Here is a 23,555-nt window from a genome sequence, read left to right on the forward strand (position 1 = left end):
CCACTCAAACTGCAGCTGAACCACTGGAATAACTAGTGCCAGTAGCAGTCCCACCTATACAGAAGAAATCCAAGACCAAATCAGTTCACAAAGTGAGGGATGAAGAGGAAGCAGGGCCCTCATGACAGGAGGAAGAGCCAGGGCTAGAGATTTCTGTCCAATCCCTATCCCTGGGTGAGCTGTAAGGTATGCAAAAATATTCCAGTCACCAGTTGGGTGAGCCCCTGGTGACCAGGCTGCTCCAATGCTGGGATATTGCAGCCCACGATATGACACTAGATGGTAGTGAAGCCAGGAAACTGGGATCCCTGTCCTGGGATGTGGGAATTAAAAGAGGATTGGGAAGAGGAATCTCTCAGCCTCTGGAGGCAACTCCTGTCAAGCAGGAGGGAAGGTTATTTTCTCAAGGATGGTCTAATAGTGCACCCAAGCAGGTGGAAGACTATGAAGAAAGGTATCCAGTACAAGGTATCCAGTCCTGAGAGAATCAGCTGTGCTGGTGGTAAGCTACAGAGATTCAAATAATGAGCAGAGGTGTACACAATCCATGTGGTGGAAGCTTGTATGGACCACACCATTGTCATACAACAATTTATTTGCATTCATGTCTGTTACAACCCACGCCTGAGGACAAGGATAATTCAAGTTAATAGATCCCTTTGGGCAGATTAGAGTGAAAAGACACTGAATGACCAGTGTTTATAAATATGTAGGTTTATATATATGTATGTAGGGTTTATTTAAGAACAGTCTGGTTGCAATGAAGAGCAGGTATGTAGCCCTTTTAGTTATTATTATCTAAAGTAATATAATAATATAAAAGCATAAAAATATCACTTAAGAAAATATAAGGAAAAGAAAGGAAGGATAAGAGTAGAAAGATATCACCACCCGTGGATCCAGTGACAAGACTTGATTGTTGGTATTTCAATGTCCGTTGGTCAAAGTGATGGTTGCAGTCTTGATCCATCATGGATGGCAGAAAGCCCACAAAACACGGAGTTCAGCGGGTTAATATACCTTTAGGTTTACTTGGGAATGCCCTGGTAACTTCCCCGGGGGTGGAGCTTTACACTCTGATTCAGCAGTGTAGATCATGTGCGGTCCTGTGGTGGAAAGATCCAGAAATGAGTCTGGGGGTGCTTTAGGGGTCTTTGATGGTTTATGACATCTTCTAAGACATGACAGCTGCCTCTCATGTCAGTGTATTTGAGCCAATTATGCCCCATCAGAAGGGATGAATACCTTCAGGCCCATACATGAATGCCCCAATATCTCCCCAGGGGAGAGTTTTACAGCTGAGCCAATTGTAGAAGGGAGGACACTGGCATGATGAAAAGCACCATCCCACCTTGAAGGATCAGCCTCTTCCCTTATCTGACTTAAAACGCTGTTTCTTGCTAAACAAAGGTTGATTTGTCATCATTATCCTCTGCTGCTCATGCCCTCTGCATCAGAGGTTTCACACCCAAACTCTCCTCTCCCCTTCGGCAGGGAGCTGTAAACCCAGGCCCAGCAAAACACCCTGCCACCTCCACAAATGGCTGATTGTTTTGAGTCATTAACCATTAACATTTCCGTCTTTCACAATATCAGTGAAAGAAGGAGAAAAACAGTGCTCCAGTGACTACCTGACTCCAGCAATATGAAGATCGTCTTTTTTTCCTCCCTACCAATCTGTACCTTGGCTGTGGAAAGACTGTCCAAGACTGGACAGATTTGAAAGACTTGCACAAATTAGAGGAAATGTCCCATGCCCCACCGGTATGGACCAGAGTTTCTGCTACTGGGAGCAAGCACCCCCCCTGTTTGAGAGAGTGGGTACACACCACGAGGTAACCTGTGTTTTTATCTGCATGACCAAGGAGAGGACATGAGGAAGGGGGATAGAAAACTCACCTCTGTCCTAGCAGATGGGTACATGAATTGAGAGGAAGAACAACTACCGCAGGAAATTCTTCAAGGATAAATGTTGCTCCAGTTTCCAGTGGGCAAGTCCCCTGACGGAATAGAAGGGCTGATGTTATTTCCGGTCCTCTTGAAAGAACATCCAGTTCCTATTTACAAGAAGTGAGCAACAAGTACTATAAACCAGAACTAGAGAGGCCATGCCTCCAGCCAGGTACTGGAAAGGGACAGTTGGATCTATTGGACCGTGGGGCTCCAGTGGCCTGGCACATCAAACCCACAAGGGTATAAGGCTTTAGTTGACACTGGCACACAATGCCATCAAGATGCTTGATGCCATCAAGAATGCAGGGGCAGAACCTATCTTTATTTCTGGGGTGACAGGGGGATCCCAACAGCTGACTGTACTGGAAGCTCAAGTGAGCTTGACTGGGAGTGAATGGCAAGAACACCCCATTGTGACTGGCCCAGAGGCCCCATGCATCTTTGGCAAAGATTACTTCAGGAGAGGGTACTTAAGGACCCAAAAGGGCATTCTTGGGCTTTTGAGATAGCTGCTGTGGAGACAGAGAAAATTAGACAGCTGAATACCTTGCCTGGTCTCTCAGAGGACCCTTTTGCTGTGGGACTGCTGAGGGTAGAAGAACAACAGGTACCAATCACTACCATATCAGTGCCCCATCAGCAATACTGCACCAACCAGGGCTCTGTGACCCCCATCCATGAAACAATTTGTGTACTGGAGAGCCAGGGGGTGGTCAGCAAGGCTCGCTCACCCTTTAATAGTCAGTCTTATATGACCAGTGCGTAAGTCCAGTGGAGAGTGGAGACTGACAGTAAGCTATCATGGCCTAAACAAAGTCACACCTCCACTGAGTGTCGCTGTGCCCAACATGCAACACTTCAGTATTAGCTGGAGGCCAAGGAAGCAAAGTGACAACACCACTGGCATCCTAGGTAGAAATTTCCTTGGTATAAGAAAGCCTAATTGCAAGTACAGAAATTCTTAGCTCCTAAATATCTTTCATGCAGTGACTGAAAGGAGGCATCAGCTGTAGAGGAAGAGAAGCCACAGTCTACTGCATTTCAGCCTTCTTCACCCACAGTGTAGTCCTTTGGATCATACAATATGATTAAGGGACCCATAAGGATCACTGAGTCACACTCGCTGCTCCTTGTAGGATGATCCTTATGGGTCCCTTCCAACTTGAGATATTCTATGACTACTTCAAATTAAACCATATGACTAAGCATCATCCAGATGCTCCCTGAACTTGACAGGCTTGGAGACTACTTTCCTGGGGAGCCTGTTCCAGTGATCAACCACCCTCTCAGCAAAGAGCCTTTCCCAAATGTCCAGTCTAAACTTTCACTGATGCACTTTCATTCCATGTCCTTATGTCCTATGACTGGTGACCAGAGAGACCAGTGCCTGCCCCTCTGCTTCCCGTCATGAGGAAGCTGTAGGCTGCCATAAGGTCACCTCAGTCTCCTCCAGGCTGAACAGACCAAGTGCCCTCAGCCGCTCCTCATACAGCTTCCCCTCAAGGCCCTTCACCATCTTTGTTGCCCTCCTTTGGACACTCTCTAAGAGCTCAATATCTTTCTTATTTTGTGCTGCCCAAAACTGCACACGATATTTACGGTGAGGCCACCCCAGTGCAGAGCAGAGCGGGACAATTCCCTCCCTCAACCGGCTGCCTGATGCTCCCCCCCACAACACAGTTGGCCCTCCTGGCTGCCAGGGCACTGCTGACTCATATTCAACTTGCCCCCAGCCCAAAACCTCAGATCTCTTTCTGCAAGGCCATCCTCCAGCTTCTTGTCCTCCAGTTTCAGGAATGTCTCACTGTAGTTGTTTAGTTAAAACAGCAATTAGGATTTTGAAATTAATTGAAAAAATCAGGTAATGTTAACAGATTTTCTGGAACCCCTGCACTTAAAGCTACAGTGAATGATGGGACATGATATTTGTTCAGTTTTGCACAAATAAGCCTTTGAAAGAGGCTTTTCAGCAGCTTTTGCCCAACAGTACATAGGGTTTCCCTATGCAGTATTCACGTTTCCATGAGCATATCTCCATTGTGTCCACTAGAGGTCTGGAATCTATTGACAACCATACACCCCGAATCCCTGCGTTCTTCCCCAGTCCATGGGTGGTGAGCCCAATCTCCAGTTTGCTCTCACTTAGAGTTCACAATAGATAACTGAACCCAAGTAAGTTACTATATTCCTATTATAGTGTCTCTGCCTTGCTTGTTTTTGTATTTGAAAAGCATTCCATACCCAAAAGAAATTAATACCATTTAAAGTACATGCACTGTGATCCTGACCAAAGATACTGGAAGGCTGGAGAACAATCCAGCCAGGTTCTCTGAGTCAGAGCCAGAAAAATAATTAATTAAAAATGTTAACTTTGAAATAACAGAGTGATTGAATATATAATATGGGAAAATGTGGGAAAAAACCCCCAAACCTACATGGATTAAACCTGAATTTCTGGCTAAATTTCTTTCTGACTGTACTGATATATCTGTGGTGCATAGAAAGTTTACATCAGGTCAGAATTAACCTCTGAAAGGTTGTGTGAGAGCCAGTCCAGAGATCCATTTCTTTCACGAAGATGAAATCTGAAATGGAATAAACCTTAAGGGAGATGAAGCTAGAAAATGTAACTGGCCTTGCAGGTGTTGGTGAAATCCTTGCTGCATTGAGTATTACGTGTCTCCTAGGCTTTGACACCTGTATTCTTATGTAGCATTTACACCACTTTTATTGTATGATTAAATCAGATGAAAGAAACAGCAAATCTGGCATGCCTTAGAAGCAACAGGGAAAATGTTTCATAATCAAAATCCAGAAAAATACATCTTCTTGTAAGTAATTTTAAAATAAAATAACATGAAGTGGCAATTACCATAAAGTTGCATATTAAAAATACTGAGATTTAATCATTCTAAAAACAAATGCTGAACTGCCATGTTTGTTGAAAAGCAATGCAAATAAAATGCAAATTGTCTTTTCTTGAAATACCATAACCTGAACCATTTCTTCTTAAAGACATCTCATATATAGACAAGCTACGTAAGTATGCATAAGGAACAAAATTTCCTTTTTCTGAATTTTGTTACAGGAAAGTACTTGTTCTAAATAAACCTTCAATATCTGCTTTGTATTTTGTCTTGAATTTCAGTCAGCAATGAGTTAATATATAAGAAATAAAACTTCTTAACTATTGCCTGAAAACATACCCTAGAAAATACATTTTTTAATTATATGCAAAGACATTGGAATAGAGGAATTCTAGATTAAGAAAGCAAAATGTAAAATTTCTTCCATCTTTTTGTTGTAGAAATTCAAGCAATTGTCAGATAGTCATCACCACACCTGCCACAAGAGTGAGTACAAAGGTGAAAATGGTAATCTTTCAGAAGGTGTTTCCTCCATTTTGTATAGTTTAACATTATGCTGCTAACATGGAATTGAAGATTTCTGTATCTCTTGTGAGGGCCCTGCAGGGATCAGCCAGCACTATTTCATAAGATATGATTCAGACACCTTGAGGAAAACTTAGTCAAAAGTTAGCAACTGGGAAGGGGGAAAAAAAAATCTATGCGAAGAAGCAGCTTTACTCACAGGGAAAAAATCCCTGTCAAAAGAGCAGAGACAGCTGTTGATTATGCAATACTAACAGCATGCTTCACTCCACATACTTTGTGTTCCTCTGATGCACAACACTGATTGTTTGTTTCTCTTGGTGTAAATACTTCTCAGTATTCACTTTTCTTTGTTTACAGTGGTAAAATTTGTAAAGCCCCTGATTCAGCACTGGTGTTTTGAAATGTCAGTCTGCTGATTTTGCTTTAGTGAAGGATTTCTGTAGCCTTTGATGGCAGTGAGGAGATATTAGGACTTACCTTTTGAACCACACCCATGTGTCCAAAGGCAGCCAGTGTTTCCTTGCCACAAGACCAGGAGTTTGAAAATTCTGCAGTCAACATCTTAATTCCAACTGATTCTCTCCAAACATTTTACCAAAAGCTCTTGCCAATCTAATTTCTTACAGTAATGTTAATCTTTTACATTTGAACTTGAATGACAGTATACTGTCTTTCAGAGTGTTAGTAAACAAGTTGCTTTTCCTGATTAACTACATTATTTTTGCCAAATTCAATGTGCAGCATGTAATCACAGATGCCATGAACTTTGCTCACAAAGCAGATTGCCAGCAGTTTCATGTAGCAGTAACAGCCAAATGCTTCAGAGCTGCACAAAGTCTTTGTCTTATTCATTCCTGTTTGACTTTGCAGGGGATTCTGGTTAATCATGTACAATGTTAGCATTACTATTTGCATGTAAATTTGATGAGCACTTTGTAACACTCTTCCCTGTCTGCTCTGGTTTTCCCTGAGGCTGTTACTAGTTCCACTCTGTTGCCTTCTTTGTTCATCTGTCTTGTACTTTGAATTCCCCACTTGTATTTCTGAGACAGTTACAGAAAGCAGCAACCTCCTGCCAGACCTTCCCAGGGTAGAGCCTAATCTCCCTTCAGCCCTCCTGTGGGTTTTTCCTTGGTATTAAAAAAAAAAAAAAAAAAAAAAAAAAAATCAGTATCTTACCCCTCCTTATGCCACACAGGGAGCAGGTGCCCACAGTAGGGAGCCAAGTGATGGAAGATGGGGCCTCTGCTCTTCACCTTTTGCATGATCCAGGCAAGGTGACCACAGCTCCCCACTCTGGTATCAGAGGTAAACTCTGTCCCATTACCATGATGGAAGTGCCCCATGGCATTCTTTTTTTCCCAAGAAAATTCAGCAGTTGGTATCCCAATGGTATTCCTGCAGAAAGAAATAATGTTACACAACTCCAAGATGAAAATCAGCCACTTACTCAGCTGAGAAACAATATGAGACAAACTTCTACTTATGGCATGCACCAGCTTTGCATTTCCAAAGCAACTTCACTGTGTCTTGGTCCTACAATCTATCTTTAAGCAATCTTGAAGCTTGCTTCTCTAAACCCTGATGATGCTGCTTAGCTCTCAGCCTGAAAAGACAGCTGTAACTAAAGCCAGAACTAGTACTTATTTTACACAACTGTTTTATAACACTAGTTGGAACAAAAAATGTCAGAAACAGAGCAAACATGGAAGTTTATCTGAATTCAAGGTAACTTGTTTTGCCTAAGCAGTTCATATTCACAGCTCTAGCCCACCCCTAGCATCAACCAGATGCAACTCCATATTCTCAAGAAACTGGAAAGAATATGGGATAGAAAAAAAAAAAAGACTGTATTAACTGGGATGATAGACTCAAATATGTTCTGCATTTTTCACTAGTAAGCTGATTGTTAGGGACATTCCAGCAGAGTTTTTCCTGAATACTGTGGGCTAGACTTTTTTCCTCTACAACAACAGTATAAATCACTGGAGTGCAGACACTGCCCATCACTAGAATGATCATCATTAGTATTGTTATAGCAGTTCCGCTTGCATGCACCTCCTGCTGTGCAGCACATAATGCTTTCAGGAAGTACACTGCTCCATCTGGCAATGAATGTATATCTGGGTGAATTAGGAATCCAGTCACTTGGAACTTTCAAGATCAAAGATATTGTTAGGGGTTAGTCCTAGGAATGACGTCTGAATAGATCTTTCTGTTGAGGGTTATTTGTCACCAAATTAAGCTAGCAACTCTCCAGGCATATAGGACTGTAAAGCACATCAGTCAGTCTTCAGCAGATGAGCAGTCATGAGGCCAACCATGTACGCAGAAATCAGCAGGGAAAGTTGCAGAGCCCATCAGAAAGGGAACTGGACACAGCAACAAGGTGGCTTACAGCTGTGGGACTGCACTGTATAGCTCATCCTTTTAGTGCAAGAATAAACCTAAGTAATCCCCGAATAATCCTCTGAAAAAAAATCCTGACCTGCATTGTGGGAGATATTGTTTTGATTCATTATGCAAATCAACTGTACATGCTCTTTTTTTAGCACTGAAATCAAAGCATAGCAAATACAGCACCATCACATGCTTTTCACAGCCTACAAAATTTTCTAGTACATCAGCATTTCTATTTCATAAATAGAAATTAGAGCTTACAGGACAGGATCATTTTCACACAAATTCTAGTATATATCACTTGCAAGCATTTTAGGAGGACCTATCATAGACTGGACTCAACCTTTGTGTGTTGTTGTCAGCTAGAGGACACTGAATGACATGCAATCTGCAGGGAAACCTGATGTGCCAGAACTTACTCAGGCTTCTAGAACCATGGAAATATGGGCAAGTTCTACCTAAACCCTATAAATCCCAGGACCCTGCCTTTGTAGCCATTAGGTTACATCTAGAATGTCTTAAATGTTACAACCTATACGACTCAACACACAGTTGTTTCTGAAAATGCATCGCAAAACCAGCTTGCTTATCTACTCTGCACCTGTGGTATCATGTCTATCCCAAATACAGGGTAAGATCACAAGTGTAACAACACTGCCATTGTCTCCAAAAATGCTTTTGTTTAGAAGTGTTATGGTTTTCTGTTCACATAAAATGCAAAGGTTTCAAGAAGGTCCACAGCCTATATGAAAAATATACTGGTGCATCCTTGAACTCTTGCATCCCCCTTGAAATTTCAGTTACAGCCTGCTGACATAGTTGGTCAAATATACTGTATTTCCTGATGAAACCAGAGTGCTATCAATGTGGGACATAATTGAAAAATGGAAAGTAAAAACAACTCCATGTTTTGAAATAATCACCTGATTTTCAAGGTACAAATTATTAAAATAGGACAATGCTAAAATATGAGGAACAAATATAATGGGAGTAAAGGGTCTGTTCTGCAAACGCAAGGGCTGAATGACACACTAAAGCAGAATTACTATCCATCTAGACTACAGTTCCTGACAGAGGTCAGCCTCGACACCAGTGTATACGTGTACAAGGTCACATCTACGCAAGTCTGAATTTTGTATGCTGGTGGAAGATGATGAGTCAGTGAATTCTGAGACCTGTAGGCTATTCTAGCTTCTACACAGTAAAAACCACACACACGCACACATACACACAAATCTTAAAAGATCATCACCCCCGGGTAGTAATTACTGGAGCATGAAATGCTGCAGATGTACATGGGGATTGTTTATCCAAATGCTGTCCCCAACATACGGTAAAGGCAAACCCCAGCTGTATGAGCTGGCTATGCTGGTTTCACACTGTTTAGGAACCTCCCTAAACCAGAAAGAACTGTACCATCTCCTGATTCCTAACACTTAACTGGTGCAAAGCAGCCAGAAGGAAAATAAATGAATTATGAAATTAACTCCTTCCTGGTTCTTTGGATACCAACTGTCCCAGGAACAAAAGCTTGTAATGGATGCCTCAAATCAATAAGTCTACCCCTGTGCTAACAAAACTGTTTGATTTTTTCACAGTATCTCATTTTTAGTTTACGTTTGAATCCTACAAACTCTCATGTTCACATTATAGGATCAGGAGCTTTGAGGCAGTAGCTGTCTCTCACTGTATGTTTAGGTAAGACTCCTGCCTAGGGAGGCAGATGAATTTCCTTCCCCAACTATAACACAACCAAATGAGTTAACTGACCTGTATAGGTGAAGCCAAATAATGTTAGAAACCAGCACAAATGCAGAAGTCCTAAAGACGTAGTTGATCATAGTAAGTATTGTAAAAATCATTCCTACCCACTCAAGTCTGCTGACTGCTATGTTACTCACCTACATGGCTCTAATGAGGCATTACCACTTCTTCCCGCTAGTCCTCCACATTCAACAATACTGAAGAGACAAGGAAGATCTTCATCACCACATGCATTTTAACACTATTCTACTGTGACTCCCAGTCACATTGTGTGTGTAATACCACAGATGTCATGTCAAACACCAACGTCACACATCTAGCATATATTCTGGCCCCCAAAATGATCTTAATATTATTTTTGTCCTGCACAGTCACAAGTTAAGAGTGCAAGAATCATAGAATCAGCTGGGTTGGAAAGGACTTCTGAGATCATCAAGTCCAACCCTTGATCCAACACTGCCGTGGTTACTAGACCATGGCACTAAGTGCCACATCCAGTCTCATCTTAGAAACCTCCAGGGACGGAGAATCCACCACTTCCTGGGCAGCCCATTCCAATGCCTTATTACCCTCTCTGTAAAGAATTTCTTCTAATATCTAACCTAAACCTCCCCTGGCACAGCTTAAGACCATGCCTTCTTGTCTTACTGAGAGCTGCCTGGGAGAAGAGACCAACCTCCACCTGGATACAACCTCCTTTCAGGTAGTTGTAGAGAGTGATGAGGTCTCCCCTGAGCCTCCTCCAGGATAAACAACCCCATTTCCCTCAGCTCTCCTCATAGGACTTGTGCTCCAGTCCCTTCACCAGCCTTGTTGCTCTTCTCTGGACCTGCTCCAGCACCTCAATATCCTTCCTGAACTGAGGGGCCCAAAATTGGACACAGTACTTGAGGTGTGGCCTCACCAGTGCTGAGTCCAGGGGAAGAATCACTTCCCTGGTCCTGCTGGCCACAGTGTTCCTGATCCAGGCCAGGATGCCATTGGCCTTCTTGGCCACCTGGGAAGCCCTCCTGCATCTCAGTTAGGCCCTTAAAGATGGCAGGAGTCTGGCTTATACAGTTATTAGGACTTCATCACAAAACAGAAGCCCACAAAATGGAGATCTGACTGTGAAGTCATACTCAGTTACCTGTGTAATTGCCTAATGCATGTTGCTGGAAATAACAGGAAAGAATAGCAGGATTAGCCACAGTTCCTAAAGTTGCAGCCTAAACCCAGAGCTCCTCCTGTTTCAGTACATACTTCCAACAACTCCAAACCTTGCTTAATCTTATTGCATCATCTTAAACTCAACAACAACATGCAGGTGCAAACACTTGCCACAAGTTATATGTTGCCTGCAAAGCAAGATACTGATCAGCTGTACATGGCTGAAATTTTTGAGATTCCAGCATAAGCCCGAAAGACATTATTAACTCAGGTGCAGCTTACATAGAGAATGTAAGCACTTTTAACTCAACTTTAGGTATGTCCTAAAAATTTGGAGTAGGATACAACCCACAACTATATTTTTTCAGTACTCAGAAACAAACAATAGATGCAGAATAAGGATTTCAAGTGCAGCAGATACTTCCACAGTTATCTGCCAGCATCCTGCAGTGCACATCAAATCCCTGACTGTGTGAAACACGTTGCAAATGTTGGTTATTGAGTAGCAAAAGCACATTGCATCTAGATCAAACTGACCTTCAACCAATCCAGTAACTGAATAGCAGTAAGATGTCCTAGAATTCTGCCTTCTGTCCACGTAAGAAATTATAGACATTCGCTATAAAAATGATTAGTGCTTACAGCATTACAACACTAATTGTTCAACAATTGTTCTGATTTGTCCAGATTCATTAGCAATTCAAAATGTTGGGCTGTAACTTGCCTGTAAAAGTACTAATCCCTGCACTACACAAACATTGTTAGAATGTCTTTTTCATTGCCAGGATATTTTTGGTGCAATGTAAAGGCAGTAAGTTATATTTGTTATATCTCCTTCTTGCAAAAAAAAAAAAAAATACAGCAAGATGGTACAGTAACAGTATCACATAAGCTGCCTTCCTTCTATTCAATAACATTTTATTCTAACGATAATCCATGCATGAAGGCAGAATATTAACAGAACAATTAAAACTTTCATTATGAGACTGCATGTATCATATGTTACCACGGAACCATAGCTTAAAGTCAATTAGAATACACAGAAAGTTATACATCTGATTCTCAGAGCTTTAATGTGCATCCGCTTTTTATCCATTTTTAAAGTTACTGAGTTCAACTCACAGTCAAACTAATCATCTTACTGTCTCGTGCTATATACTGTTCACCTCAGCTAAGTAAACTTGGCTCAGCTGCACTGTCAGCTCCTTTTCTGTAAAACAGAGTTCAATCTCTGTTATTAGTCAGGATCTTTCAATTATCATATCCAGTAGAAAATGTTTTCAGCAGTTCTCACAAATTTCTGGATGCAGCTAAAATGATAGATCTGAAAAGGAATAAAGAATAGCTTAGAAAAATCAGAAGCCACGTAGCATGTATTAGGTAAGGGCAAGACATGTTAGTATTTGTTAATATTTTATAATATCTGGCTTAGAAATCCCTCCTCTTTACATATACCACCATCTCGCCAGTCACTGAAGGCTGTAATTTAGCCATCATCAACATGGACGTCCCTATAGGCTTTCCTATCTGTGCTAAATATTAACTGTCTAGTTTCCTAACTTGTTTGAATCCATTCTCACAAACAGGATGATCAAACAGCTTCCATGTTCTGGCTTCTCATCACTTCCTCTGCCTTCCTTGAAAAATATTAACTTCTCCCACTCCACTTCCACCACAGAAGCTTTTTCCCTAGCCATTGTTCTGATTGCATTGTATTTCTCCTTACATTCCTCCACTGCCTCTGATAACAAATACAACCTACTCTCTTTGTATCAAGAACAGAATATCTTATTACTTTATCCGTACCATAACATGACATTTAGGTTTTTAGCAGATACAGCAAAACACCTGAGGAAAAGTAAAGCATGTATATGATGTGTCACCCACAAAACAGCATCAGCACAAAATTTCAAAGGTGGCAACTACATTGAACTTCCCTCACATCCCCAGCAAATCAATATAATAAGATAAAAAAGTACTGATTTGGCATTTGTGGTACTGAGCTGTGAATATTTTAAACCAAGTGTTCTTCCTTTGTCACATATGTTAAACGTGCACTACTAATTATGTGAAATTCTCACTGGTTAGATTTCCTAAGAGACACAACCACAGACTCACAAGGCTTTAATAATAAAAGCAACAAACTAACCTGTAATAACACAAAGTGCGTTCTAGAGCTTTAAAAACAACATTATTTTAAAACAACAGTAGGAAGCTTTTTATTTTTATATATGCACCACACTAGCTTAATAAAATACATAGTTTCACCACCTTCCAAGAGGGTTGTTTTTTAATATCAGAATATACTAATTTTAAATCAGTGCAAAGCCCTTGAAGCACGATTAACAATTTTGAAAATATTCCAAAAACCTGTTGCAAACATTATGAAAAAAAATCTCACTAGCAGCCACTACTGCATTGAATCAAGCTATTTCAGAGCTTAATGTGACAGAACGTGAACATTCTCTTAGCTTTTAAAAAATAAAAAACTCAAAAAAACCTTTGTTTCAATAGAAACACAGGCAACTCAAAAAACCCTTTATTTCAATAGAAACACAGGCATCTGTTTTCATTTCTCCATAGTCCAAAATATTTGGAATGGAAATACAAAGCCATTTTCCTTGAGTAAAACTACAGATGTGAATCCATAATGACATAATTATATTATAGTTACATAGAAGTTCAACCTGATGAGAAACATCATGACAACTATTCTCAATTTCTAGCAGTTAATGACAGACTAGGAAGACCGTAACCAAATTCTCCTTAGCAAGAGGAAATCATCACAGCATTGAGGCCAGGACTGAGCATTTAAGTTAGTCATGAAGACTATTATACACTTCCAGATTCCAGTTAGAATCTGCAATAATCAAGAACACATATTGCTCGCATCTTCGTCCTCAGTCAAGAGCCTGGGGATGCAGATAGGCCAGTATTTCCGGACTGGGAGTGTGCTGGGAGCATACCTTGCACACAGACTTCCAGACATGTCACATGGCTGTTTATCACTAGATTAGCCTTACTTTGCATTTCAAAGACACTGCTTTAGTAACAATCTTATTTTTTAAGCATCAAGTATGTCTGTTAGTGGGGAAAAAGCTAACACTGTCTGGAACACCTAAGCAAGACACTTAAGTCACTTCATAGGAATCCAGTATGAGGTATTTCATTAACAGCAGCTACAGTGGCTTAAAGTACTTATGAGGACTTACATATCTGAATCACAAAACAGGTAACACATTTATTGACTTCTAAGAAAAACCCAGCATGTCATTTATTGATTCGACAGGTCACAGGAAGTCTGGTAAACTACTCTGTAGAATTTGGTTACCTTTATTACATTCACCATCCTCATTTCAAAACACAGATTCACAAAGTCTATTTTTCTACCATACTTCCACAATTCAAATTGAATTTTAACTAATTCAATGCTAAAAGTATAATTCACTGATAAAGTACTTGCAAACTGAGACAAGTGTACTCATATTGTTACTCTAAGTTCTTGCACTTGACTTCAGCCACGTCATGCTCACATCAGACTGTGTCTGACCTCAAACCACAAGAGTTTTATGGAGCTTGAATAAGCTCCTCCAGTTTCCCAACAGTAATGACTTACACCATGATAAACGTGCTTGGCAAGTTAGACACAGACCCACCTCTTCCCAGGCACAAGTAGACTTTTGTTATGGCTATAGCAAAGTCCTACTTGGATTTTATCCTGGACAAGTCAGGGTGAATTTCCACTTCCAAAAGTACTTGCTCTAGAAATAAGCTTAGAAGGCCAGTAGCTGAGTGCTCTTCTATTCTAGCTTACCTTCTGTTATGCAAGTGATCTGATCTATCATTAACATCAATGACTCACAAACATGAAGTTTAGGCCTCATCCCTGGAAGCTCCAGCTATACAAAAGTCAGAATGGAATTTGAAAAGTCTTTCCTGTGCCCTAAAACCAAGTTATTTTTTTCTCTGTAACACACAAGAGCAATAACATATTACTGAAACATTCAAACAGAATTATTAGTTAATAGATCTGGAGCTGATAAATACAGACTTAATTAAGAGCCATTATTAATTTTATTAAGGCTTTTCCCCCTTCCTATACTTCATTCCCCCACAAAACTGATATTTTCAGATAAGTAAAATTAAAATAATAGGAAAGTATTGTTTAACGCATTCAACAGTTATGCCCTGCAAATATCTATTAAACACTCAATAAAGATAAAAATTTAACACTCAAAGTTCACCGAGATGCCAATTGCTTGCTGCTGTTCTTCATGGCCAAAATTTCTTTCTCAACTTGCATGTTCTATATTAAGCCACCAATAACTGTGGCTAGAATACAAATTTATTTCTCAAATTCAGTACACTACAAAGTGACTTACAGCATATGTAGCTCTGACCTGCACACACTGGGAATTCATTGATTAAATACAAAGTGCTTCAGAATGCTTTTTTTTTTTCAGAGGCCAGCTTTTTAACACAGCAAAAGGAAGATGCCCTGCAGAAAAGCAAAACCTTTTAAGATTAATACTTAGGGCCATTTTTCTTTCTGCTTTTCTGAAAAAAAGCCACACCAGAAACTTTTTTTAATGTTTTTATTGTATGCCAAAGTTCATTAAAGATAGGGTTTTGCTTGTCTACAAGTTACTCAAAAAATGTGTCTAGGCAGAAATTTGTTAGCAATCTGACTTATTTGAAAGCATATGTCTGTTCAGGCCACAAAAATAATATTGTGTACAAGCATTAACTAAGGAGCTGCAGATTCAAGGAGTTTCCAAATATGACAGATCTTGAGATCTCATCAGGAAATAAAATCAAAGCAGTCACAATATAAAACAGCAGCTCCATGTAGCTTTTTCAAGTTTCAGTTTTATTCAGAAAGTGACAGTTCAGTTTGCCTCATTCTTCGAAGCTTCATCGAAGTTTTCAACAAGATCTAGAAAAAGAAGATTCTTGGAATTAAAATTTGACCCACTTTCCCTTTTCCAAACATTTTGGGTTTGGATTTTTGTCCAAAGTTCCACTTCATATCAAGTTTTTACAACATAAAAAATTTCAGCTTATAAAATACAGACCAAATAACCTCTAAGAGCTTCATGATTCATTCTCTTTGCTCAGCCAAGGAAGTTTTTGATGACTCATTATAAAGCACAATTTTAAAAGCATTTAACTTCACTATACCCACAACTGGGCAAAATCATACTGAGAAGGTATTTTCTTCACACCCTTCTTATGGAATATTAAATAATTGTCTTAGCCATAGCTATTACTTCTACACAAGACCAAAATACTAGCTCAAGCTACTAAGTCTCTCATGGTATCTGAAATCAAGGAAATAATTTGCCAGCAGAAATTCTGTGGCAGCAAGTGACTAGTCAATACTTTTACCATCCCCAGCCTGATCTTATAAGCTCTACTTATGCTGAGATCCCTAAGCAAAATTCACTTCCTTTTCCTCCATTGTATGCTTGTTCTTACCTGGAACTTCATCATCATCATCTTCACCAGTAGCAAGAGGTGCTTTTCCATCCACAGCTGCAAGAGCAAGAAGTTCAAGTGTCATTCAAACTCACCATAAACATCTTCATTAGCTGTTTTGCTTTGTGTTTTTTGAAAGCATTATGTAAGACCCTGAGATAAGATACAATGCTTTATCCAGTTCCCCTGCTGAACAAAAATCTTCAACTAACCTAGGAAGTTCACACTCCTTTGTTACTGATAACGCTCAAAGAGTCCAGCGGGGAAATCAGATGATGTGTGCTAAACCAGCTTACTGGTCACCATCTTGTATCTAACTATACTGAGTGCCCCGCATGGTAGTAATTTTCAAGTACGATGCACAGACTGATTTTACCAATTTCTCTTAGAAGTAGGTTGGTTTATTGATTACTGCATGTTTCTCAAGATTTATGTATTTTACATGATCCATTTTAAAGGAAAAGAAAGGATCTTATGATCCTAGACATTCAAAGAAAACTGAGGTGCAATTGGGAAGTTGCAGGTGGACACACATGACTTAGAGGTATTTAAAAGACACTACTGTTCCCTGGCAAAGTCAGAGAATTAGGGAACTGGATGCACAGTTTTACACTTAGGTGGTTGAGGTGACCAAGTCTTCTGGTCCCCAAGTCTGCTGACTCAGTAATTTCTTTAACCATTCCCATTGTATTTGACAAGAGGTAGAGAGTTGACCATATCTACAGTAGCAGACCAACAAGCATCTGCTGAACTGCAGCAGTATAACACTAAGAACAGATATCCCAGGTGCCACTACTTTTACTGCTACTCTTAGCTGTACTACCAAGGGTAAGCTGACTCATATTCTCTATCACCTCAGTTTTGTTCTGATTCATCTTCCTAGTTTTCAAAAAAAGCATAAGGCACAAGATGGGTTCATACTAGACCTGTACAATAATTTCTAGACAACTAGAGCCAATGAATGTATAAACTTTAGTTTGAAAGGGCTCAGGATAAGGATACCACTAACCTTCATTTGCGTTTTTAACAGCAGAAAGCTCTTAAATCTCAAGTGTATCTTAGTGTCAAATAGGACATTTTAAAAGCAAACCATGTTATTTCCTCCTAAGTTGCCTGCATTGTCTCTCATCTCCATGTTTACTTTAGCACCTGCAGTCATCACAGATGTTTCACTCGCTGATGTTAGGCTTCCAAATCTAGCTGACAATACTGAATGGAAAGTTTTGTGCATATTCTGCCATCCACCCTAACTGGAAAAGAACTAGGTCATACAAAGCAATCACTTCAAACAAACCTCCCTCTTTTTATAACTACACAATTTATCTTAGAATATAACCACCTTGTTATGAGAAGACAGAACTTCAGGGAAGTTCTTTCAAGCCTACTACTATCACAAGGAAGCCGCACACAGATGATATTAGGAAGAAGGCACCCAAGGACCATGGGGAAAGAAGCACTTTACCCCACATCCTGAAGACAGTTACTTCTAGCAGGATTTTTTCAGTGGGAAGTTGACAGGAGGGAATGATCATCAACTTTAGGAATGGAAATAGAGGCAGTTTCATTGGCAAGAAGAAGAAAAAAATTAACAATCTAGTTAGAATTACCAGAAACCGGACACAATTATATTCCTCAATTTTTTTTGTATTTAGGATGTTTCATACCTTAAAAGGAACAGGCTTATGGTACTTCAGAAAGTAGGAAGACCGTACATGAAGGACATAAGGAATGTTCCCAGTGTCAACAAGCCTGTCTTTCACTCCTAATTCTCATCCTTAGCGGCAGCATCTTTTCCAAACACCACATACTCAAGTCCCTCCTCTACTATTCCCACACAGTTTTAGAAAGAACAAACGTTCAAGTTGTTTTACTAATTTAAGGATGGAACAGGAAATTGGTGTATCCAGCTTGATGCTCACGCCAGTCCTGTTCTCTGCACTATTCTATGCATACTGAAATGACAATGTACTTCCTTACAAATACGGTGTAATTCCCTCCTACTTATTAAAAAGCTCATGCAAGAAATACCTTCATCACACCTGTGAGGCAGAAAAGCAATTGCAAGATGTTTTTAAGTCCCTTTCCCCACTACTTATATTTCCATTCAAAGTGTCAAAAGAGACATACTCAAAGCTTATCTTTCTTTAAAACCTAACTCTTCAAAAGTAATTCATCCACCTAGCTTTAATGAACAAGGTACATCAAAATATGGTAGCTACATCAAGAAGTAAACTACTACAAAATCAAGTCTGGCTACAGCTTTCCAGTGCTAGACCAGCTGCAAGACATGCCAACAGGTGACTCTACAGAGTTATACTTGTTATTGGATTTGAGCTATAAATAAGATCTAAGGAGTTCCATTTTTTATAAGCATTTTACAGTATGCTTGCAAACAGCAAGAGTGCACTGCCTCACATCAGCTGCCAGCATGAAATGCATTCAAGTTTCAACTTACATTGCTTGGGTAGGGCTTCTGCCAATCTCCTCAGGCTGGTCAAACTGTCAGCTCCAAGCTGGTTTAGGATGCTAGGAAGCATTTCTGTCAGCTGCTTTGTCTCAGCATGGCCAGTGATAGTGAAAGTGTTAGCAGCCAGAGATGCTTGAACTTTTGGGTTATTGAAGTGAATGACCGTTCCTTGATTGGTAAACATGTTTACCTGCAAGAAAAAAAAATCCAGTACTTGACGCAGTTTAGCAAGATCTTTCAATTCAACATGAAATTGAAGTTCTTAAAGCCCTATGAAGACCTATCAATATTTTACAGACAAGTTTAGGAGCTATGTTACTTACCAGAAAATCGATTTTAATACATTTTCTATTTATATATAGAATGTTTTTTCCTTTAAAGCAATTACCTCTTCAATTCCAGAAATATTGTTGACTCCTAGTTTCTTCAATGAAAACTGAAGTTTCTTGTCATCTGCTGTAGCTGTTCTGTGAACAACCTTCTTCTTTCTGCGGGCAGTACCCTTTGCAAGAAAACAAAAAACTTAAGTAGTTCTTCATAAACTCTAATCCTCAGGGCTGTGTAACTACATTACAACATCAACAAATCAACTCAACATATAAAATTCTACTACTGTGTTTCTGTTACAGTGCATGCAACCCCGCCCTCCAGCTGCACTGCAGCAGTGTTTCCCTTGCTACAAAGCAATATTTGCACAGTCTGTGAGAAGCATGAGGTTTTAGGAAGCAATGTACCAGAAAATATTTATTCCACAGATCTTATAGTATTCTGCAACATCTTAGAAAAGAGAAATTGCAAGTTTACCATTGGTAACCCAAGCTATCACAGACATAAAACTAAAGAATGAACAGCTTTAGGTAATTTCTGCAGCTTACTACTTTTTCCTTAGATCATCTTTCTTAAATTAGTCAAATTTTGGTAATAGTCAGAAGCCATAAAGTTATAAACACATGATTAATAAATGAATATAAGAAAACTCAAAATACTCCATTTTTATTCCAGATAGTCATGTCCCATCTGATGGACTTACATATTTGAAGAACACCTATTTTTCTAAAATATTTTGTAAATTCATTTGTAAAAAATGTTCCAGACCAACCCAATTTATAATCCAAACAAGAAAAGGTTAAGTTCCCTACAGACCCAGAGCTCTAGATTTCTCCAGGGAAATTACTGTCCCACATTAGAAGATTAACTATACCCATGAAAAAGCACAAAATGTCATTCTATACTCCCTCGCACAATCATAAGGGTTCAGTAAAATATGACAGAAAATGTCTAGGAATAAGTGAAACTAAGCTCCTCTTTTACATCCTGTAACTACGAATCTAAGTCCTCCTACTCCAGTTGCTCATCTGCCACATGATAGCTCTAAGAGAATGTGTTGCTGCCCAGCCATGCAAATAGCTGGAATACCTTTTCAGTTTACTGTCAGAAAAGTCAGAAAACTGGCTGGACACTAACAACTCTAACATAACTCAGTTACCAATAACAAGGAGTGTTAATGAAAAATTCATATGAAACTAACACTTGGAAGACTACACCTCAGAAGTTTAAGTTTTTGTCTAGAAAGCTTGATATTCATTCCCTGCTACTGTCTGGTTAGCACATACAGTGGTTTGGAAATGATTAAAAATAACAGAAATGGCTTCATTTTAGTGCCTTGTCTACCCAGAAATTGAGACAGATAAGGTATTTGCTAAGTCTCTCTGGACCAAAGACCTCAGTAAATTTCAAAACATTCAAGGACTATGTAGAAACATGTATCTCCTCCACACCCGTCTCAATTTACATGGCAACAATGCCATGAAGAATCCCAGGTATAATCTGGAACTATAAAAAAAAAAAATTTAAAAACTCTAGTTCAGGCTTTCCAAATATTTCACGGGCCAATTTTAAAACTAAACTACAGCACCAGCATTCAAGGCTTTGCTTAATGTCTCTAAAAGACTTTTTTGATATTGACCAGAGAGCTGTGAGAGCTGTAATCTGAACACATGCTCTTATGTGACAAACATTAAAAGCCTCTACAGTCAACATACTCTAGTTAACATGCACAAAATCAGCAACATAATACAGGAGTACTCTAATTAACCAGTAACTCATACAAAGAATATGCAAAAATCACCAAGACAACTAATAAGTACACTAATCGTGATTTAAGACTGCCTAAATCTCCAGCGATCAGCAAAAAAAGAAGAAAAAACAAAACCAAACCCCACAGGAATGAAAGCTCCTGGAAACTCCTCAGCAAGAGTTCTGCTGAATAATTTGTATTCTAGAATATTGTGTATGCTCCCACAGGTATAAAAACATTACTGACAAATTCCTGAATTAAGACTCACATTGTAATTAAAATATATACTGCCATACAACTATACTAAACATCCCTTTTATTTTTTCAGATTATAAGTAAGCACACAGGTACATATATTCAGATGTCTTAACAAAATGAAAATGTCTTCTGAGCATGTTAGTCTAAAACTACAGGCATGTGACAAGTACAGAATTTCCAACTTGTGCTGAAAGACAAAAAAACAGCTTTGAGCAACCTTAATATTTCTGACAAAAGTCTGTAACAAATCCCTCTACAATTTGTTATGAAAACTATACCCAAGCTCACTTGCTCTAAGGTCTACTCACTAAAAATCTTTCATGTCTTCTAAAACAGCCCATACAATAATCATAAAATCATAGAATGGTTTGGATTGAACCATAAAGATCATCTTGTTCCAACTCCCTGCTGTGGGCAGGGACACCTTCAACTAGACCAGGTTGTTCAGAGCCCCATCCAACTTGGCCTTGAGCACCTCCAGGGATGGGGTATCCTCTACTTCCCAGGGCAAACCTGTTCCAGTGTCTCACCACCCCCACAGTACTTTTTTCTAATATCTAATTTAAACTTACCCTCTTTCAATTTAAACCCACTCCCCCTTGTCCTGTCACTACATGCTCTCGTAAATAGTCCTGCCCCATCTTTATCATAGGCTCCCTTCAGGTACTGGAAGGCTGCAACTAAGTCACCCTGAAGCCTTCTCTTCTCTAGGCTGAACAATCTCAATTCTCTCAGCCTTTTCCCACAGGAGAGGTGCTCCATCCCTCTGATCAACTCAGTGTCCCTCTGGATTCGCTTCAACAGGGAGCTTTTCTGGGGACCCCAGAGATGGATGCTGAGCTCCAGGTGGGGTCTCACCAGAGCAGAGGGGCAGAATCCCATCCCTTGACCTGCTACCCAAACTGCTTGTGACGCAGCCCAGGATACAACTGGCTTTCTGAGCTGCGAGTGCACATTGCTGGGTCATGTCCAACCTCTCATCCACCAACACCTCCAAGTACTTCTCAGTAGGGCTGCCCTCGATCTTTTTTCCCCCAGCCTGTATCGATAGAGGGCTTGCCCCGACCCAGGTACAGCACCATGCACTAGGTTTTATTAAACGGCATGAGATTCCCGTGCGCCCTAATATCGGGTGTTAAGTCTGCTTTAACATAAGAAAAACAAAGTGAAATAGCTGGAGATTCAGCTACTACATAATGTCCCTAGGCATGTGACTCCAGAGCGCCCTGCAGCAGCGCCGTTATCTCTAAGGACAGTCCAGCCGAGCTGGGAATGCTCAGGTCTGCTCCCACTCCATTTCCATGACCCCTCGTGCCAGGCCCAGTGTGGGTGCAGAACACGCAGTCCCGAGAGCAGGGCGGGACGAGGTGGCCGCTCCTACCTTGCCACCGATGCGCACTTGGGCCTGCAGCTTGGCCAGCTTCTCCTGGTTCATGATGGTCTCCTTCATCTGCGGAAGCAATAAGAGCGCCGGCACAGGCGGGTGTGGCACGCAGGTGGGGCAAGTGGGCACAGGGGGCCCCGCAGCCGCCCCTGCCCGCACACCCACACGCACCCTCAGGGGCCGGGCACCTCCGCCCCGTCACAGGGCCGGGAGCGGGCTCAGATCGCGGGCAGCGCCGCCGAGCCAGGCCCAGTCCAGCCCAGCCCAGCCGAGCCTCCCTTCAGGCCCAGCCCGTAACCGTCTTTCTTTCCTCTAACCACCACCACCGCCGCCGCTGTACCACTGCCCACCGACCCGCAGTCCCGGCCGCGCCACACGCCCCACCGGGCCGCCCCCGCCGTACCTCGGCGGGCGGAGGCGGCGCCGGAGCGGGGCAGGAGCGGCGGGCAGGGCGCGGGGCCGGGATTCGCACGCGGGCGCAGCGAGATGGCGGCCGGAAGGAAGGAGCGGCGCACCGGGCCGCGCGTGCGCCGCCGCCGGGGCCGACAGGGGGCGCCCTCCGCCCGGCGGGGCGGGGCCGCCGGACCACGGGATCGGGGAGGGGGTTGGAGCGGGAACGGCAGCCGGGGTCACCGAGTCCAGCCTATGACCAAACAGCACAGTGTCAACTAAACCACGGTACCTAATGCCACGTCCAGTCTTTTCTTAAACACTTCCAGGGATGGTGGCTCCACCGCCTTCCTGGGCAGCCCGTTCCAACGTCTAATCACCCTTTCTGTGAAGACGTTTCTCCTAGTGTCCACCTCCTCCGGTGCAGTTTAAGACTATGTCCTCTCCTCCTGTTGGCTACTTACCGACCCCCACCTTGCTTCAGCCTCCTTTCAGGTAGCTGCAGAGAGCAATAAGGTCTCCCCTGAGCTGCCTCTTTTCCAGGATGAGTTCCCCCAGCTCCCTCAGCTGCCCCTGAGCGGCTCCAGACCTTTCACCAGCTTTGCTGCACTTCTCTGAATGTCCTGCAGCACCACAATATCTTTTCTGTAACGAGGGGCCCAGAACTGGACACAGTACTCAAGGTGCGGCCTGTCCAGTGCCGAGTATAAGGGAAAACAATCACTTCCTGCTGGCCACACTATTTCTGATACAGACCAGGATGCCATTGGCCTTCTTGGCCACCTGGGCACACTGCTGGCGCTTGTTCAGTCAAATGTCAACCATCATTCCCGGGTCCTT

General features: G+C 41.3%; 1 protein-coding gene and 1 long non-coding RNA gene across 5 annotated transcripts; both read right to left on the reverse strand.

Annotated features, from left to right (window-relative positions):
* Positions 1-569: 569 nt before the first annotated feature.
* On the reverse strand, positions 570-7,304 carry LOC108494056. Of its 2 annotated transcripts, none has more exons than XR_001873722.1 (3): positions 6,605-7,304; positions 1,900-2,057; positions 570-1,106 (listed from the first exon to the last, which is right to left on the reverse strand). It is a non-coding gene; the product is annotated as an uncharacterized LOC108494056 (long non-coding RNA). The 2 variants fall into 2 exon arrangements; XR_001873721.1 differs by having other exon boundaries at positions 6,528-7,304.
* A 7,938-nt stretch (positions 7,305-15,242) lies between these two features.
* On the reverse strand, positions 15,243-22,789 carry BTF3 (basic transcription factor 3). 3 transcript variants are annotated; one of them, XM_017808136.1, is made up of 6 exons: positions 22,729-22,789; positions 22,323-22,391; positions 18,995-19,108; positions 18,595-18,796; positions 16,140-16,196; positions 15,243-15,597 (listed from the first exon to the last, which is right to left on the reverse strand). In XM_017808136.1, exons 2-6 carry the CDS (start codon positions 22,389-22,391, stop codon positions 15,551-15,553), a joined length of 489 nt encoding a protein of 162 aa, XP_017663625.1. In that variant the 5' UTR covers positions 22,729-22,789; the 3' UTR covers positions 15,243-15,550. The 3 variants fall into 3 exon arrangements, with proteins under 3 accessions (XP_017663625.1, XP_017663627.1, XP_017663626.1); XM_017808138.1 differs by lacking the exon at positions 22,729-22,789 and adding an exon at positions 22,680-22,699; XM_017808137.1 differs by lacking the exon at positions 22,729-22,789 and adding an exon at positions 22,497-22,617.
* Positions 22,790-23,555: the final 766 nt, after the last annotated feature.

The sequence above is a fragment of the Lepidothrix coronata genome, unplaced genomic scaffold (genome assembly GCF_001604755.1).
Source record: "Lepidothrix coronata isolate B3197 unplaced genomic scaffold, Lepidothrix_coronata-1.0 Scaffold22, whole genome shotgun sequence".
NCBI classification, from domain to species: domain Eukaryota; kingdom Metazoa; phylum Chordata; class Aves; order Passeriformes; family Pipridae; genus Lepidothrix; species Lepidothrix coronata.